The sequence below is a fragment of the Myxocyprinus asiaticus genome, chromosome 8, assembly GCF_019703515.2.
Source record: "Myxocyprinus asiaticus isolate MX2 ecotype Aquarium Trade chromosome 8, UBuf_Myxa_2, whole genome shotgun sequence".
Lineage (NCBI taxonomy): Eukaryota > Metazoa > Chordata > Actinopteri > Cypriniformes > Catostomidae > Myxocyprinus > Myxocyprinus asiaticus.
In genome coordinates this window covers 29,896,047-29,916,421 of record NC_059351.1, presented here as the reverse complement: position 1 = coordinate 29,916,421, position 20,375 = coordinate 29,896,047, and the positions used below count along the sequence as shown (strand labels likewise).

At 36.6% G+C, this 20,375-nt stretch overlaps 1 protein-coding gene across 1 annotated transcript in view; it reads left to right on the top strand.

Moving 5' to 3' along the window:
• The window catches only part of LOC127444926 (cytosolic purine 5'-nucleotidase-like), a 35,367-nt gene extending 17,098 nt beyond the window's left edge, over positions 1-18,269 (top strand). The window contains exons 4-18 of the mRNA XM_051704590.1: positions 272-389; positions 519-614; positions 722-813; positions 4,501-4,558; positions 5,206-5,299; positions 5,953-6,006; positions 6,104-6,187; positions 6,353-6,394; positions 6,529-6,636; positions 7,283-7,349; positions 7,854-8,024; positions 8,229-8,280; positions 8,832-8,892; positions 9,685-9,861; positions 14,243-18,269. Of these exons, the coding sequence (XP_051560550.1) occupies positions 272-389; positions 519-614; positions 722-813; positions 4,501-4,558; positions 5,206-5,299; positions 5,953-6,006; positions 6,104-6,187; positions 6,353-6,394; positions 6,529-6,636; positions 7,283-7,349; positions 7,854-8,024; positions 8,229-8,280; positions 8,832-8,892; positions 9,685-9,861; positions 14,243-14,467 (1,499 nt within the window). The 3' untranslated portion in view covers positions 14,468-18,269. The remainder of the gene's footprint in view (positions 1-271; positions 390-518; positions 615-721; positions 814-4,500; positions 4,559-5,205; positions 5,300-5,952; positions 6,007-6,103; positions 6,188-6,352; positions 6,395-6,528; positions 6,637-7,282; positions 7,350-7,853; positions 8,025-8,228; positions 8,281-8,831; positions 8,893-9,684; positions 9,862-14,242) is intronic.
• The last annotated feature ends 2,106 nt before the right edge of the window (positions 18,270-20,375 follow it).

Below are 20,375 nucleotides of genomic sequence, written 5' to 3'. Positions count from 1 at the left end.
GAAGTTTTGAGTTTTGAAACCTTACAGTATGTTTTTATAATACAATGAACTCTAATATGTCAAAAGATCAAGGGTATTTTTATTACTCATGTCATATCTCCTTTAAATAAAACAATAAATAAAAAATCCACTGCAGCATACTTAAGGAACATTAATACTTACTACAGTGCTCATTCAAATGTAACATAAGGAATTATGTAGTTCTGTCATTTTTTATTATTATTTTTGCTGCTTAATATGTGTTTCTCACTAAATATCTGTCTTTCTATAGTATACAAATCACCTGAATACGAGTCTTTGGGATTTGATCTGACTGTGGAGCGGCTGGTCTCCATTGGCTACCCACAAGAATTGCTCAGCTTTGTTTATGACCCCACTTTCCCTACAAGGTGATGAACTCTCATTTGCAGACCATTACTTTGAGACAGTTATCATTTCCAAGACTGACAAGACTGTCTTATGATAGTATATTTATAGGATAATTAACACATTTAAACCTTTATTGTCCTTTCTCACAGAGGTCTGGTGTTTGACACCATGTATGGCAACCTCCTGAAGGTGGATGCTTATGGAAACATCCTGGTCTGTGCCCATGGCTTTATCTTCCTTCGTGGGTGAGTAATCATGCCCCCTGTACTGCCCTGCCTGGATGGTCTTGGTTACTGATCTCTGTTGAAACCCGTGGAGTATGTGCTTATAATGTTCCTGTGCTCCCTGCCAGCCCTGACATCCGAGAGCTCTACCCCAACAAGTTTATCCAGCGTGATGACACAGAGCGCTTTTACATCCTCAACACACTCTTTAACCTTCCAGGTAGGTAGTTCATCAGTGTCCCTTATCCCTGTCACTGGCTGCCACTCAAACACACATTTACAGTGACTTTTTTAACTCATAATATTTTAAATTAGTAAGTGAGTGATGTGCCCTTCAAGTGGAGTCAGAAATATCCTAATTACGAGTTCTGAGCACATGAATGAATTCTAGACGATATACGAATTTCCGAGTTGGGATGTTGGAAGGGGCGTCTCAACATAAAAGATAATAAAAAGCAATGATTTTGCAAAATTATTTCAACTTTTGTCATTTATTTCAATAATATTAATATGTTATGTATGATAGTCAACTAATGATTCACCCTTCGTGGTTTAAGCAAACTAATTAGCAATATGTTAGATACCATGCATTAATAAATCATATATGTCGTATTTAAGTGATGCATGTTAATTCACTAATGTTAATTCACCGGTACAACAGAAAAAGAGCTTTTGCCATCGTTCATTGCATAATTGTTTAAGTTTGGCTTCTTCCGTATTTGTTTCCCACATGAATGCGTGACATGTTGTAGGGCTTTACTGGTTGTTTAGATCAGTGTTACTATCAGAAATAATTAATAATTATTTCTGTAGTTATTAATTAATATTTAAATTAATCAATTGAATCTAACTCATTAAAACCTCATATGGGGCTCCAGTAAATGTAGTGTGCTACGTTTAGGAGCAAGTTTGGTTATTAGCAATAATTAATAATTATCAAAGATAGTTATTAATTATTAAAATCAATAGAACATTGATGAGAATCAATGTTAGCTTTTTTTTTTAATCCTTTAAAATCAACAATTATCAAAGATAATCGTTAATTGTTAACATCAATGAAATATTAATTAAAATTAACACTAGCTTATTGATCATTCAAATTCAATCATCAAAGATAATTATCAATTATCAAAAATCAATAGAATATAAATAAGGATTAACATTGACGGGGCACCACCCTGGAATCAGGGACTAATAACCAAATAGTATAACAGTCTCAATATTAGATTGTTTTCTTAGGAAAATCGACATCCGAAGAATATCGATTTTCGGGAAAAAAAACCAATGAATGAAGGTTTGAATCCGAGCACTGACAACCCGTCAGCATGACACAGGCGTATGCAAAACAAACCAAAACACTTCTCTTTGTAATATAAACAAAGTTTATTAATGCAGTAATATCAATTAATAATTAATACAATGTAGTCAATAAACTTCCGACTTACAACTACAAACTAAACAGAGATATGATTAGCTATGGAAATAAAAATAATTCTATAACACATAAGGTGTGTGTGTGTGTGTGTGTGTGGGTGTGTGGTTAGTAGGAGAGAGAGAGAGATGATGGCCCTAAAGCCGATTTCGCGATCGTGGGAGAGAAAACAGCCCTTAGTTCATCGCTCAGAGACGTGGTGGATGGCTCGTAAACAGTCCCGCGTTATTTGACTCTTTTATGGATGAACTCAGTTGCTGTCTCACCCGCGATGGCGAAATTGCACAACAGTCCAATTTGGTTGGACCACAATACAACAAAACAAATTCGTGATAATTAATACCCTGAGTATTAATAATGAGCGGACATGGCAGTCCGTAAACTGTACAAGCAAAAACCTTGAAACACAAGAATAACACACTATAATATTCTATCTCTGTCCAGACGTAAACCTCTTACTTGAATCGCATGAGGACACAGGTAGAATGTGTTTTCCTCCATCCTTTAACTCTGACCCGGTTCCTTGAGGCTCGGGTGATGACGGGAGGTCGTTTCTTCGCTCTGTCGGCGGGCGGTACGGCTGTTGATTCTCGGCGGGCTGGCGGAGAACTCAGAAATGTCGACTTGATTGAAAATGGAAGAGAAATCTTTAATCTCTTCACTTCTGTAGGCAAACGGATGAAGATGCGAATTGCTCGGCGGTCTCCTTCGGATCCGTTAGAGTGTTCGGTTGAACACAGAGTAATCTCAACTCATCCAGCGAGATAGAGATTGTATGGCCACAGTTTCAAGTCGGATGTTACTTCCTTGTGCCACGAGGTTGCACCTGAGAGCAGCGATAAACTACGTCTATTCTCGGTGAACAAAGTCGCTGGAAGCGAATCCCAAAAGCATTTCAGAGGTATTTCAACTCCTGATGATGTCATGTTTGAGGGACGTTCTGTTGTGTGCCTCATCCAATAGGAGTTGAGAGTTCGATCCTTTAGTGAGCAAGGCTTCATGGGATTTGTAGTCTGTTTTGGACTCCCTTTGTTTGATTTTGGCGCGATTTTTATCAGTATAATTTACGACTTGGAATGTGGGGGGGGTGAGTTAGGTTTTTACGACTGTGTTAGGCCTGCCTTTGTCTTCTATCTGAATACATGAGGCCCAACAATGTCATAGTAATGAATGCCCGACTTGCAGGTACGAGCTTCCTAGGTGCACTTGAAGGCAGCATGAGTGAGTGTGTTTGAAATTCCTGAACTGCAAAGTGTGTTTGAACAATTCAGCTCTTTGTTCTAACTATTGGCAGAGCACATTGCTGGCATATTGTATATAATCATCAAAAACTGGTTCTGTTGTATTTTATTTTGTCTCTTTTAAATTTAGTTGATGTGATTCATTCTCATCAAAATACAGGCTTGGTTCGAAAGAAAATATATTTTACAGGTGTACTTTTAGTCTAATACTTTATTTTAATTATATATTAATATAATTATACATATTATATACTCTGCACCCATCTACTGAGGTACTTCAACTTGGGAATTAATATTCCTTGCGTTTGATCATCATATTTACAGGCAAATTGGCATAATTTCTTTTTGTAGACATTTCCGTTGAAGCAAAGAATTGTGGGTTGTGAGTGCCCACAAAGGATACACCTCATGCATCCTCCGAATTCCCATGAAAGGAGCTTAAATCCTCGAATTCCCGTGAAAGGAGCTCATCTGCATTCGAAGGCTGCATTCGAAGTGTCCTACGCAGCCTTCCAAATGAGACACAGCCTATGTCTATGTGCATGTTTATCATGCTTAAAAAAGTTAAAAAATAAAAAAGCACTGTAAGTTGGCACAATGTTGCTTTCAAATCCACTTTCAAATATTTATCTTCCCTTACAAAAATCGAGAGTTCATTACAAAATTGCCGCAAATTCACATGCAAATGAGCTGTGCAGCAAACTTGTGGCAGATTGTCCACTGTTGCCAAAGGTTTGCTGCAGGTTCACCACTACCTGTGAAGAGCTGCAAACTTCTGGCAAACATTTGCAGTGCATCACAAGTTCATTTGCATGTGAAAATAATGAGTGTCAAATTTGCTGCAAATTTGTGGCAAGTTTGCGCCTAGTTTGCCAGATCTTTTGTAGGGTTACTGTAAATTTGTCGTTTTGAGCTGAATGGCTATTGTTCGAGTCGAGTACCTGATTGTGTTCTATATTACTGCATGTTGACGTCAGGCATACCTTACTGCATTTACTATATATTTGTGCACTTTTCCAAATGTTTGTGATCGGATCACAAAACGTTTTGGACCCCATTTACACCTGTATTTCGCGCGGAACGCTAAGTTGTGATGGATCACACAAAACGAATGTTAATACCAGATATAAACAGGGTCAAAGTAACAAACTGACAAAAACTGCTTTAGTAAGTTTTGCAGGCTTACATTTAGGTACTTTTTGCACTCTTCTTCTTTTTCTCTCTCTCCACACAGAAACATACCTCTTAGCCTGCCTGGTTGACTTCTTCACAAACTGTGACCGATATTCCAGGTAGGTGTTCTATTGACAATGATTCTATTACTCTGTTGCCTTGGACACTGCATACCGCCATACCAGTGATTCATACCCAGTATCACATACTGTGGGTGAGGACTATTTGACACTCTCTATATAATTTCACCAGCAATCAAGTTACTTCTTGATAAGAAAGTCTTAATACAGAATAAACAATTTACAACATGCTTTAAAAGATGGTTATGACACAAGCATATTGTAGTCTGTTCAACTCTGTTCCAACATCGTTTTATGATCATGCATGACATAACTTATCCATTTACTGTAACTTTCTAATGACTAATCACAGTGCATGTAAAGAGTAAGTAAAGTAAACATTTTATTATTATAACTTGCACTTAGAAAGCATGAATATAATTCTACTCATGCGCTATAAAATACATCAGCCAGCCAGTCTAGATAAAATCTATTAAACTTAATAGTCTGTGATTGTTTTGGTATGGATGCATGTCCTCTGAAACACCTGTTGGTCCTTTTAGGGGGAGAGAGCTTTCCTGTTTGGCTCGGACAACCTCAAACAAGGGAAGACTGTCCCATTTAAACATGTCTGACTGTCGATAAAGTGTGTCAGAGCTGGTGCTCGGCCTCTTAATCTGCTGTCCCTTTGTTCTTTAAACCTTTAGCTGTGAAACAGGCTTTAAGGATGGAGACCTCTTCATGTCCTTCAAGAGCATGTTTCAGGATGTTCGAGATGCTGTTGACTGGGTGCATTTTAAGGTAAAGTACCCTGCCAAAGTATCCATGTGTACGAAAGTTGCAAGCAGCTATGATTAGCAGTGAAATTTAAATAAACAGCATGTGTTTATTGGTACACATTTGCAGCCATGTCAGAAATTAACTTTTATTAAGGGAAGATTTTTGAGCACCTTTTTTAATCTTTAAGAAGGCATATTTTTTCTAACCATTTTTTTAACCATATACATCCATTTCTTCCATTCATGTCAAGTACTTCAATTGAATTTCAAGTCATTTAAATACATTCTAAATCTGAACAATTGTGGCTGGTACCAATAATAAATCAACATAAAAAATATCTGTAAAAACTGCAAATGATAACAATAAATAATCTGCTAGAACGCATGTGAAATATTTGGCCTACAGCTCTCTGCTGTCTTCCAACATGGTAGATTAAGCGAATGAAATGATTGAATTAATAGAATAAATGCATCAAATGCTAAATAACAGATAAAAACAATATCTAGGATTTCACTTCATTTTTTGCCCCCACAATTTAAATATCTGGGCCTTTTTTTCCTGATACATTTATGCCACTGACTGGCAATAGGATTCTAATTTAAGTGTTTAAGATGCATTTCATAAACTTGCTCTGTAACTGAGGTATATTTCAAAGCTTTTATTTCATTTCTCAGGGAACGCTGAAGAAGAAAACAGTGGAAAACCTGGAGAAGTATGTTGTGAAAGATGTAAGTTTTTCCAAGTTTTAATTTCTGATTTTACTGTATTTTACTTTTTGTGTTAGGGATTGGAAAGAAAGTGTTTAAAAAATAATTGTTTTTAAAGGCAAAGTTGCCATTGTTGTTGAGCCGCATGAATGAAGTCACCAAAGTTTTCTTGGCCACCAACAGTGACTACAAATACACTGACGTGAGTTGACTGGTGCACACACACACACACACACATTGCCACCACACAAGCGATACAGATACTTATTTACATGCTGTCTGTTTTTATTCGCCCCTATACAGATGTTTTGATTCTTATTGGGACACATATATGCTAATTAAGCTGTTGTTTTGATTTGTTTTACAGAAAATAATGACATACTTGTTTGACTATCCTTATGGCTCAAAGGTATTAGCATTTTATTCAACCTCTTATTAAACCTCTGCAAAGAGTTTTCTGATATATATATATATATATATATATATATATATATATATATATATATATATATATCAGGAAAATCGTGCTGTTTTATATCATAGCATGGCATTCCACACCGTCCATGGCAGTCCTACTTTGACCTGATTCTAGTGGATGCTCGGAAGCCTTTATTCTTCGGAGAGGGAACGGTTCTAAGACAGGTGGATATGGTGAGTCCATCACAACCAAAACCTCTACTATTACAAAAACAGGAGCAGACTCTCAAAGTCAGCAGATGTAGTATTGCACATTCTGGGACATTTTATCCTGCTTAACATGACCATACAGAGTTTAAGTCAGCAGTGAGTATTGAATGTTCACACTGAAGTCTGCTGAGCACATTAGAACTAATGAGACAGGAAAATCCCCTTTCCTGTCTTCTCTTTAGCAGTTTTACTGTGCACAAGGTTCCCATAGTCATGGAAAACTTGAAAATATCAGGGAATTTTAAAATTGTGACCTAGAAATGTATTTTTTTTTCTTTATTTTTTTTTATGGGACAGTAAATATAAATGTTTCTATTAATGCTCAGCTCTACAATATATTGTCTGCTAGACCTTGTTCTTTGTGAGTGCAATCTCTATGAAATTATAATTTTTTTTTATTTTTATCCATTAATTAATGACTGGAAATGTCATAGAAAAGTATTGTGTAAAAGGTGTAGGAACCCTGCCCTTTGCAATATTGAATGTTTGCCTGTTATTTCGGTGTGATGAGAAAATTCGGTGTGATTGACATTATGGTAATGAAGTACAATGAATGAATATTCAAACAGTCTGGACGTCTAAATATTAATAAGTCTATTTTCTGTCTTAGACCACGGGGAGACTGAAAATAGGTACATACACTGGACCTCTACAGCATGGCATTGTCTACTCTGGAGGTACTGGAAATTCTTGGACAAAGACACACACGACACACTCATGTACACACACACACACACACACACACACACACACACAGATTCACACATATCCTCTATCTCCTCAAAGCCTTGAAACATACTTTGTTTATGACTAACATTCAGATCACCTTGTCAACCATTTCATTACAGATCAACACTTTGTCATATGGTTTTCAGTTGCATGTGCATACCGTCTCTTAGTCCTTATTTATGAAACTATAACTCGCATGCAAGAGCTAATAGTTTAATTAATAGTTTTTATTATCACTATAGATTGGCCAAGAAATTCATCATGCTCTACTGTAGGGTTGTATGATATGTTGAAAAAATCATACAGCAAATATTTGACATATTGTGATATAGCAGTTTCGATATTAATTTAAATACATTTGCAGCCCTACACTGGGCATCAATCATGTGACTGAAATAATGGGAAAATGTGACTCTTTTCTAAAGATTTATGTTGTTATGTTTTCTGCCCAGGTTCCTCTGACATTTTGTGTGACCTGCTCGGAGCAAAAGGGAAGGATATTGTGTACATTGGGGATCATATTTTTGGGGATATCCTTAAGTCCAAGAAGCGACAGGGCTGGCGGACATTCCTTGTGATTCCTGAATTGGCACAGGAGCTGCATGTGTGGACAGACAAGAGCTGTGAGTGTCGCTATAGTGAGAGGAGCACTTCAGCAAAATAAGCCTTCTTGTACTGAACTCAATAAATGAAGGAATGCTCATGCAGAGAAAGAGAGAGAGAGAGAGAGAGAGAGAGAGAGAGAGAGGGGGGATAGAGAGATGTTCACACTTGAAAGGGTAAGAAAAAATTTAAAACACAATTATGATCTGTTCTCTCCTTCACAGCTCTGTTCGAAGAACTGCAGGGCTTGGACATTTTCTTGGCAGAACTATACAAGTGAGTAAAGCTGTTTCGGTTCCTTGCCGCCTATGTGCTTGTGTGTGTGTGTGTGTGTGTGTACTTGCATTCGAGTATGGGTGTGGCTGATCTCATAACCTCAAGGGTACAGTGTGAGAGAGTTCACCTATTGATAAGTGAAGACTTGCACGTGTTTATGTATGAACCTAGTGACCTCACCATCTCTGACTCATACTGTTACTCTGTGGTTTCCTGTGTTTTATTGATGTCTGCCCATTTTCCCTCCTTTCTCCTCTTTCACTACACATCTACCTAGAGTAAGGCTATAAATTATAATATGCGATGACAAATTTTAACCCATTCGCGCCTATGAGGAGCAGGGCAACCAAGGGCATATACAATGAGTCTAATGTCTGCTTTGCTATTTACAAATCTCGAACGCTCAAACTTAGTGGATTGCTGTGGACCTGTTCGCAGTGATGTTCCTTCTATCCTGCGCACTGGAGAAAAGAGTGGTAGAAATGAATGTGATTAATAAAAACACAAAATATTATTACTCTTAATTTTCTCTCGCTCACATTCTTCTGTAGGCATTTGGACAGCAGCAGCAATGAGAGACCAGATATCAGTGCCATCCAGAGAAGAATGAAGGTACACACTCATATAATCACACACACAATGAAATTCCTATTATTTCTATTTAAGGTGAAGTATGTCATTTCTGCACCACTAGCATTACCAAACGGAATTGCAAAAACAGTTTCCCAAAAACCCCTCCAGTTTCATGTTGGTCAGACAAACATTGGACAGATAGTTTAATCTCAAAACTCATCCCATTGGTTGAGCCAAAGTTGCTATGTCTGGCTGGTTGCGAGGCTCAAACATTGCAATGTTTTGATAGCACCACTGAGCCACAGTGTTTACACTTTTGGGAGGAATCAACCTACAAATAGCTATTTATAGCTGTCTTATGTTAAGCTAGGATAGGAGAAAGTATTTTAACATTACAAAAATTATATACTTTACCTGTTCTGTCTCTTTAATGTGAAACGGCTGGAATTTAAACTTTGTTAACAGTACACATCTACAAAGTGCTTCATTTTATATCCCTAAAAACATTTGAGGAGTAAAATAATATTCTGTGTTGTTTTTAATGCTGTGTCTATAAACAGCATCTGTGGCATGCTTATAATTTGAATTGTCCCTGAGTTTGTATAAATTAATAAGGAATGTGTTGTAAATGCACTTATAATGGTAGCTTCTAAGTCTTATAAGTTAAATTGTTGTCTGTGGTAATCAACAGCATGCCACAGATTCCTACCATAGACATTAGGATAAAAATATCCCAGAATATGCAAGCTTGAGAATCCTATACTTGTGATTATACACATGTGGTATTGCATGCTTATTTGGTAATTCTCTCTGTGTGTCTTGACTCATCAGAAAGTAACTCATGACATGGACATGTGTTACGGGATGATGGGTAGTCTTTTCCGCAGTGGTTCTCGGCAGACTCTGTTTGCATCTCAGGTGATGCGTTATGCTGACCTGTACGCTGCTTCATTCATCAACTTGCTCTACTACCCCTTCAGCTACCTGTTCAGAGCCGCACATGTGCTGGTGAGAACACACACACCCAAAAACACAAGCACACCCACAAACACATACCAACATGATTGGTTTCATATCAATACATACCAATACAATATTAACTCCCTCACTAAAAGTTTATTCATAAGGCCTAGAATACAAAAATGATGATTAGAAGCTGACACTGTACACCTCACTGCAGTTGCTGTTCAAGTCAAGTCATTTTTATTTTTATAGCGCTTTTCACAGTACACATAATTTCAAAGCAGTTTTATAGAAAATCATATTGTAGTGTTTGTAATGTCTTAAATGTACTGTAAGTCCCCACTGAGCAGTTTAATTCAAAACTTCATTGAAAATCATGCCCTAATGTTTTTGTCTTTAGGCCCCCAGTGAGCAAGCCAAAGTGCGACTGTGGCAAGTAACAAAAAACTCCATGAGATGTTAGTTAGTGGAAGAAAAAAAACATGGGAGAAACCACGTTTAGTCTGGGGGTGGGGGTGGGAGGGGAGCAGTTCCCTTCTGGCTATACAGCATGAACATAATGCCAATATCAGTTGGTTATGTGTAATAGTGTTGTCACGATACCAAAATATCAGGGTACTCAATAACAATTTGGATACCGCAGCAAATAAATGCTAATATGGTAATGTGCTAATGAACACACTTCTTTAGCCTATTTAAAGTTAAACTTCAACGTAAATAATAAATTAAAAGAAATGCATGTTTCCTTCAAGTGTTTCTCAATTAAGTGTTAAGTAGGGCCCTACTGACATCTGTTTTATTTTTTTTCCTGTTTTTCTTTTTTCCCCCAGAATGTTTTAAAATTTAATTTAATTTCATCATCAAAATGGTGTCTAATCAAATTCATTCTTAAAACTTATAACAAGTGAAAATAGAACAATTACTTTTCAACATACCATTGCATTTTTTCAGTACAACAGCACTTTTGCTTGTGATGTAATTCTTTAATTATTATTATTATTTAGTCATTATTTATTATTTATTAATATTACTACAGTGAATATTACATTTTACTACACCATTGTTAAATATTTCTGTTGCAATTTCTTCAGTTTCATGTGTCTAGCTTTTATTTTGAATCATCTTTTTATTTTGACGTAAGGTTTTATTTTGAGGTGTGTTTTTGATGAAAGCTTTACTTCTCTGAATAAACAGTTCGCAACATGGCCCAGAGTGACCGCAAATGCTGTGATTTCATTATTTAAATATACTGTATAGTCTCTACATGTGCTGCGAGGTTCACAGTGAATTAGTGCTCTGCTTTGTTATCTTATTCAATGCAAATAATTTCTTAAAGTCTGTGGAGTTTCCAGTCAATGAGCGGTCTGTTTCAAACATTCATTTAAAGCACCTAGCTCAAACAGACTAAGACTGAAGTCTTTTGCTGTTTAATAATCACACTAGGACATATCACGATTTAATTTTATTTGTTGCGCATTTCAGTGTAAAAGAGTACACTCTCAAATAAGCATGTGAGCATTTGGAAGCAGCATGTGTCAGTCAGACAGCATGCTGGGTCAGATAAAGTCGGTGCTCGGTACTACCGGTACTGCAGAAACACTGGTATCGTGACATCTTTTTTGTTTTAGTATGAACTTAGTACCGAAATACTGGTACTTGTGACATCACTAATTTGTAATACAAGTCATATAATTGAGTAAACAGTAGATTTTTTGGTGGGCAATGTCTAAATGTTTTTGGTGGGCAAAGTTTAAAACTAAAGGATATTGTTCAAATGGAAGAGTAATTAAGAATATTAAGAAGTCCATCTCGAATTTATTGCTGAGGGTTACATAGAGGCAGGGTCCTTTGCTGTTTGGCTGATAAAGGCTTTAGTTGGAAGTAATTTATTGTCTATGTATTCTATTTTAAGAGAATGAAGTGATGCAAGCAGTGGCCAGTAAGAGTGTTACTCACTGTTCAAACTGGCAAATGTGCTTGATAGTAGTTTATTCTCTGTGCAGTCCATTAAAAGTTAGATATAATGCAGGCGGTGGTCAGTTAGGTGTGCTATGCAGTCTGGTTGGTAATTGGCAGATATTCATTATCCGTGAAGTCCATCTTAAGACCAAGCTGCAGGCAGTGACCAGTGGAGCATCCCTTGCAGTCCATCTGGAAGTTGGCAGCAGTTCATCCCCTGTGAAGTCCATAGTAGCACAACCTCACTGGTAGGCCCAGGCTGCAGTTAGTATTCATCATTTAGCAACACAATGCGGTGGGAGTGGAATTTTGGGCTGGAACGAAGCTGGATCTGATATGCTGTGGGATGAAACAGGGAAAGAAAAAGAATAATATTAGCGTAGATGCCATTCAGAGTTAAAGAATATGAAAAGTGTTTTTAATTCCGGGAGACCTGGCTAATGTTGTGCAACTACAGGGATTAAAGTTGAGGGATTAATTCTGTGTATGCTTGGCTAAAGAGATGAGTTTGTAGTCTGCTTAAACTTAAAATGAGAGAGTGAGTCCCAAACAAAGCTAGGAAGGCTGTTCCAGAGTTTAGGAGCCAAATAGAAAAAAGGATCTACCTCCTTTTGTGTATTTTGATATTCTAACATCAACAGGCTGGAATTTTACAACCAGACAGAATGTGATGGATTGCAGCGTGATATTAAATCACTTAAGTACTGAGGAGCTAGGCCATTCAAAGCTTTGCAAGTAATAAGCAAAATTAAAAATATATATTAAACTTAACAGGCAGCCAATGTAGTGATGATAAAATTGATAAATTAAGCTTATTTACTGAGCTGGAAGGACATCAACCCAGTAGTGCATTACAATAATCTGGTTTTGAGGGCATGCACGCATGAATCAGCTTTTTTGGGAATCAGAAACAGAGAGCATGTGTCAAACTAAACAATATTTCTAAAGTGGAAAAATGTTGTTCATCAAGTATTGGAAATGTGATTTTCAAAGGACAGATTGCTATCAAATATAACACCCAAATTCTTAACTGTAGAAGACAACATAACAATACATCCATCTAGAGACAGATTACATTCTAGCATGTTATGTTTAGAGGTTTTTGGTCCAATAATTAAGACTTTTTGTTAGGTTTTGTTAGTATTGAGTAGAAGGAGAAGTGGTAGCGGTTGGATAAATAGGGCCAAAACCATGCTAATGCCTGTCCACAAATCACAACATAATTCTCAAGCCTATTCAAGAGAATGTCATGGATTTATGGTGTTAGAGGCTGTACTAAGATCTAAAAGAACTAGAAGAGAGATGCAGCCGCAGTCAGGTGATAATAGCAAGTCATTAGTAACTCTTATAAGAGCAGTCTCTTTATTATGATATCAAAATCTTTATGGAAATTCCTCACAGGTACAGTTTCTCTGCAAAAATGAGCATAGTTGGGCGGACACAACCTTTTCTTGTATTTTAGATATAAATGGGAGATTTAAGATCAGTCTATAATGAACCAATTCTCCAGGATCAAGCTGTGGTTTCTTAATAAGGAGTTTGATAATGTGCAGCTTGAAAGTTCTGGGGACATGTCCTAAAGATAGTAGGGAGTCATTGTTCTCTATCCCTAAAGCATACCCCTACCCCAGCACGTCAGCACGACACTAGAACTGAACAGTGTATATTGCTTCTCTTTCTCACTTACCTCCACTAGCGTTCGGATACGTGTCTCTAACTATTGCCTTACATTTATCACACACACACACACACACCTACACATCCACATCCACACCTACAAACACGAACCAACACAATCCCACATCCCAAAAAACGTACCCACACATACCCAAAAACACACTGACACACAGGTCTGTAGCAAGGTATTATTGTTTTAAAGGAGTATTTCTCCCAAAAATTACAATTCTGTCTTCATTTACAGATCATCATTTTCATCCTCATGTCATTCCAAACCCTTTGACTTTCTTATGCAAAACACAAAAGGAGATTCTTTTATGAATATTGCGGTCCATCTTTTTAATACAATGGCAGTGAATTGTACCTTGCGTGGTCACACGAGAACTTACATTGCACTTGAATGAGCTTCTCCTATGCACTTATGAAAGTGCAATGGACATAATTTTGTTTCAAGGTTTTTGATAAAAAAAAAAAAATACTTTCATTTTGGGTTGTTTTTCAACAAAACCCATTGTATGTCTTCAGAAAACTCGGAATATGATGTCACATGGACTGCTTTTATGATTCTTTGGATCCTTTTTAAGCTTTAAAGTGAGGCATTATCCACTGCCATTGAATAGAAAAGATATTCATTCCATTGGTGTTCTGCATAAAAAGAAAGTCATATGTGTTTGGAACAACTTGAGGGTGAGTAAATTATGAATTTTCATTTTGGGGGAACTGTTTCTTTAACATACCTGTTAAACACGTTTTTCTGCCCTATCTCTCTTTCTCTCTCCATCCCTCTCAGATGCCCCATGAGTCCACAGTGGAGCACAGCCACGTGGACACAGACACAGAGTCTCCTTTGGCCACACGCAACCGCCACTGCACTGACTGTAAGGACATTGACTGCAAAAGAAACCAGCTCACATGCTCCATCAGCGAAATCAAACTGCCCCACCTGTTCGCTCAACCACCGCAGGAAATCACACACTGCCACGATGAAGATGATGATGAAGAGGAGGAAGAGTAGATGGTGTTAGGAGCCTTATAGGGTAAAGATCCATAGGGAGAAAATGACAGAGTGATGACGATGATGATATGGTGTGGTGTAGATGAGGAGTGGACATATGAAGTAGATATTGGATAAACAAGCTCAAGCTCAAACAGCTATGTGGATAGCACCAGAGTTTGGTTCTACCCTTTACTGGCTGTTTCCTTCTTTTAAATGAAAAAAGAAAGAATGAATAAAAGTTTTTTTTTTTTTTTTCCAATAAATAATTTTAGTGATTTTAGTAACGATGAGGGTGGGATCTGAAATTGTTTTCAATATGGATAGAATCATCATTGAATCAGCTCAAATGTGATAGACATCAAATGAAAACAGTGAAGGGACATGGTGCTTTACTGTGAGCTGATGGAGAAATGTACATGCATCATACTGTGACACAAACACAAACAAACTAATCAAACCCTATTAGTATGAGGGAAGAGTTGATTTCAGTTGTTTGGTACTGTACACAGCTTATTATATTCAGAATATCATGGTCCAGTATTTTATTATAGTCATATTATTTTTAAAAGATGTTTAGACCTTTTTTATAACTTTAAGTCCATCCAGTTAGATTAGCTTAGTTTGCTACCTCCTGAAAAGATTGTATCCAATAACTGTCTCTTAGAAAACTGTGCATGTTGGCAGAGCATCTGTGTTTAAGTCCTGCGTGTGTTATGAATGTGAATGAAGCACAGAGAAACTGAAGCACACGGTTTAGTGTGACGTGTTTGAGGAAGTGTGGCCAACACAAGAATCCAGTTACTTGGCAACGGCATGCAGCCAGTTTCTGTTTTTTTTTTTTGTTTGTTTTTTGTTTTTTTTAAAGGGGTTTATTGTTACCCTTTGGTTTTCATCTATTATTTTTATGCAGATATCTTGGCTAGACGTAATGCTGCACAGTAGCTATTAACATATGCTTGTATTACAACAGAAAATGAGAATCCCTGAACACACACAGACACACATGATTTCAGTACCTGCTCTAATTTTGGCAAAACCAGCATAGGGCATGTATTTTTATACAGTTAATATAAATTGGACGCAACAGTCTAAAGTTTGACTTAATCCTTAGGTGCCATTAAAGGGATACTGTAAAGCAGTATTCAATGAATGTCACAAACTATTCAAATATCAAATATAAGTGACCTTGATATTCAAAAAAATTAACTATTTAGTAGGAGATCTTTAAAGGAGCTTATCATTATCCATCAAAAATAAGAAATTGAGATCAACCAAGGAAATGTATAGATCATTGTGGGGAAAAAGTCAAAAGTTAAATGGATAGTTTACCTCAAAATGAACACTGTCTCATCTTTTACTCACCCTCATGCCATCCCAGATGTCTATGACTTTCTTTCTTCTGCAGAATACAAATGAAGATTTTTAGAAGAATATCTCAGCTCTGTAGGTCCATACAATGCAAGTGTGTGGTGGCCAAAATTCTGAAGGTCCAAAAAGCACATAAAGGCAGTATAAAAGTAACTTTATGCTCCAGTGGTTAAATACAATTTTTCAGGGGGCGATATAATAGGTGTGGGTAAAAAACAGATCAACATTTTAGTCCCTTTTTTTTTATTTTATTTTTTTTACAATAAATCTCCACTTTCACTTCCACATTCTTATTTTTTTTTTTTTTTTTTTTTTTTTTTTTGGCGATTCACATTCTTCGTGCATATTGCTACCTACTGGTTGGGGCTGGCCAAAGGTGGAGATTTATAGTACAAAATGACTTAAATATTGATCTGTTTCTCACCCACACTGGGACGGCATGAGGGTGATTAAATGATGAGAGATTTTTAATTTTTGGGTGAACTATCCCTTTAACAGCTGGGCATTGTGAAACTGATGTGATAGGTTCGGTAACAGAGAATGCTATTGCTCTGGTGATTGTTTCTATGGAAATTAATGCAGTCCTGGCTAATGTTTGAAATCTATTGATGGTTTACTCCCATGATGGTTTACAATACAGTGTACAGAATTATTTTTTAATTTTTAGCTGATAGGATTTAGACCCTTTTTAGATGTGTAACCGAACAGCAAGAATGTGAAAGCCAGTGCGTTTGTAAGATATCAATGCCTTCGAGGAATAAGGTGGTTCATTGTTTAAGGAGGAAGAGGTTTTTAGATCTGGGAAGTATTCAGATCGCATGGAACAGGTAGAAGATTTGGAAGATTTTTGTGCACTATATATGCATTACTCAAAAAACATTATGTTGGATTGAGTGAATTAGGCTACACATACCACAGTGCAACCTGTATTACTCATATCATATGCATATTGTAACTGTTATTGTTTTTATTTTAGAGAACGTAGTTTTTCATAGAGATGAAAGTCAAAAAGGAAAAACCAAGTAGGAGATATTTTTAAACCTACAGTGGATATTTTGTATGTGTACACATAGTTTGATAGAAACTGGACATCCTAAGATGGGGCAGCTCTTTCAAAATATGCTTGTTTTTGGTCCCAGTTTTAAAGACACCATGGTATAAAGTGAATTGACAAAGTTGTCCATGACTTGGTAAATAAGAGCCAACATCTTCCTTATCTGTGTTCATCAGCCTTTTACACAGCCTCAGTATTATGTGTGTGTGTGTGTGTGTGTGTGTGTGTGTGTGTGTATGGGCAGGTTTGGGTGGTTTATGAGGACAATTTTTTAGGTTACAAACTGGTAATTACAAGGGTATTATAAATACCTTTAATAAATGTGGTTTATGAGGACATTTCTAGTGTCCCCATAATTCAAATCGCTTAAAAAACACACTAAACTATGTTTTTTGAAAATGTAAAAATGCATAAGGTTTTTTTTTGTGAGGGTTAGGTTTAGCAGTAGGGTTAGGGGATAGAATCTGTAGTTCGTACAGTATAAAAATCATTATGTCTATGGAGAGTCCTCATAAAGATAGCCACACCAACGTGTGTGTGTGTGTGTGTTGTGTGTGTGTGTGTGTGTGTGTGTGTGTGTGTGTGTGTGTGTGTGTGTGTGTGTGTGTGTGTGTGACTGGCTCACTGGGCATGGATTAAAACTATTCCTGGGCTAGTTTACACTGATGTTGGCAATTGTTCTTTTTAGTGTGATTGTCTATGCAAGGTAAACTGTGATCGGTAAAGGTAAAGTGATCACAGAAAGAATTAGTACGATAGAAAAGCATTAAGTTTAAACCATATTCGTCCAGAAGACATTGCTTCTCAAGGGCAGAATAAATTGCTGAAATGATCGTTTGGTGCTAGTTATCATCCCAGATACCTCCTTAACGGGTGAAGAGCTCATCCTTTCAGTCACAGGCACAGTAGCATTGTACGTGCATATGTCTCTGTTTGAATCAGTGTTTTTGTTTTACTATCTTTTGCCATAGTTCACAGTTCTATCTGTTAAACCTGCCAATAACCTACTAATACATACTGTTTGTTCCTTTCTATTTTTTTTTTTACCTTTTTCCTAATTTCTTTCTTTTTTTTTTTTTTTTTGTTGTGTTTTGTTGTTGTTGTTGTTGTTGTTGTGATGTTGGAAACGTTTTCATTAGCTTTCAGATTAGCAAAGGAAAAGTATAAAACTGTGCCATCTATAAGATATTTAAAAACAAAATAGCCATGACACTTATTAATCCCTGCTTTTTTGTTGTTTTGTTGTTATTTGTTTGTTTAGGGCATGTGATTTCATGTCTCCAAAATTCATTTCTCCCTGAAATATGATTTTCTTATTTACAGAGTTCTAAACTATTAGTTATACTGTACATATGGGGAATTACACTAAAATAAAGCTAATTTTCCACTATAAATTCACCATTGGTCTCCTGTACTTGCTTGTGTCTCTTTACTTCTGATAGCATATGACTACACCGATTCCAAGGGTACTTAAGTACTCACCATAACAAGTTATCTGTTTTAGAATAGTGAAGAACTGCACACTAACATGGTACCCTAACCAGGCATAATGTGATAAAGGAAAAGCTAGTTTTTGTCCTAACAACCAAAACAGTGCTGAGCATCAAGACATTTTGTCAGTGGCTTTGATTCTATTTCTGTTGCGTTGTTCTGGGTAGCTCCACCCACACTGAAGTCTCATTAGTCCAAAATCCAATTCTATATAGCTGCAAATCCAATATTGAATATGTTAGGACACATTGCAATACATTCACACAAAAGTGAGTACCAGTGTCATGAACAAGATGGCTGATCACTAACCTGACCAGGTGCAACATGTTATTTGTCTATCTACAGGTAAAGCAAAAGTGCACAATCAACACAGCAAATCAGAACATATTTGATGTTTAATACAGCTGTTCAGTCGTGACATTCATTTGTAGACCATACTGGAAGGCTAATTCGCCATGGGTTCCCTCAGGAATTTCAAATTATTTTTTAGAATAGCGTTTTTTGGTATTTGTAGAGACTCGTGTTTTGTTCTACTACATAAATTATACACAGTCATACCTCAAATATGACCGTATGGTACCAACTACCACAAGGATGTAAGTTTACATGCTTGAAAAATTGGACAATAATTGTAGTCTTTAGAGAGAAATTTGTTAGCAGCTTACATTTTTAAAAACAGTTGCTTAAAAATTAATGTTTGGGTTATGGCTGTGTGTAACTTATGTTGTAGAACAAAATATGTAAGTCTCTTCAAGAAATCTTAACCACAGACCTTAATTTACCCAAAAACTGAAAACCACTATTCTATAAACGTATTGGAAATTCCTGAACCCATGGCCCGAACATGCTATTTTTCTTTCAACTTTTTGGACTTCAAACTGAACAGTGCTATATGCAATACAGCTAAGTGGAGAATGATTTTGGACCAATGGGATTTCACTGTGGGATCATATTGTGAATTCAGCGACAGTAGGTCAAAAGTTCTGCTGCTGAAATCAGTCTGTGCTTAGGGTATTTCAAATCACCCCCTTCAGTTTTCGGTTGAAATGTCCACAGAGTGGCATCGAAAGCAATCTGTATTTTTAGTTGTCAATGATGTAATACAGTCAACAGGAATGCATATTTTACAATATACCCTAACTCAAACCCCAGTCCTAAACCTAACAGTCAGTGGAGTAAAAATGTAATTTTAGAGTAAAATGCAGTTTTTGAATCACGCTCACCATTGTTTATGTAAACAGGTTACTTTAAGGTTCCCATGGGATCAAAACCCATGTCTTGGAAGTTTCTTGTGCAATGCGCCATCGATAGCGCTTGAGGGAAAGGTAATCTTGGTTGGCACATGAACTTTCAGAAGCTACATTTCCTGTGTCGATCATGTTGCATGGGCAGAGCTATCCAGTGCAATACATAAAAGAGAAATTTAGCAGTCGGCCTGTTGTCCTGATGACCTTGTCATTGTCGCAACAGATTAGGGGGCGATAAAATTCATTTTGAAGAATTAGCTTTCACTTGGACAGAGTTGTGCTACATAATGTCTTCTTGTTTATAAATGTATGCAAAATTGTAGTAAATGTAAAATAAAAGCAAAACAGAACAGTGAAAAAGTGACATTCTCACCAGTGGGAATAGAAGTTAGAAATTATGAGCTATTTATTGCATTTTGGTTTGGTATGAGAGGTAATGGAATGCAGCACAGTAACAACACAGTACCACAGTGAAACATGAATATTTAATAGCACTTTTTCAAGAACCTTTTGTCCTCCTTAGGGTTTATATTTTAGTTACAAAGTAGCTACAATTTATTTACAAAATATTTTGTATTTTCTATACTTGAGCATCGTTCTAGGTAAATCATAAATATTGGCCTTAATCTAAGTAAAGCCCAACAGTCTCTGATATCACCTCTTGTTTATGTAAAATCTTTGGTAAAAAAACAAAAAAAACATCAGTTTTAAGATTACAGCCATCTGTGTGTTTAATTTGACAAATGTGTTAGACTGTAGTGCCAAG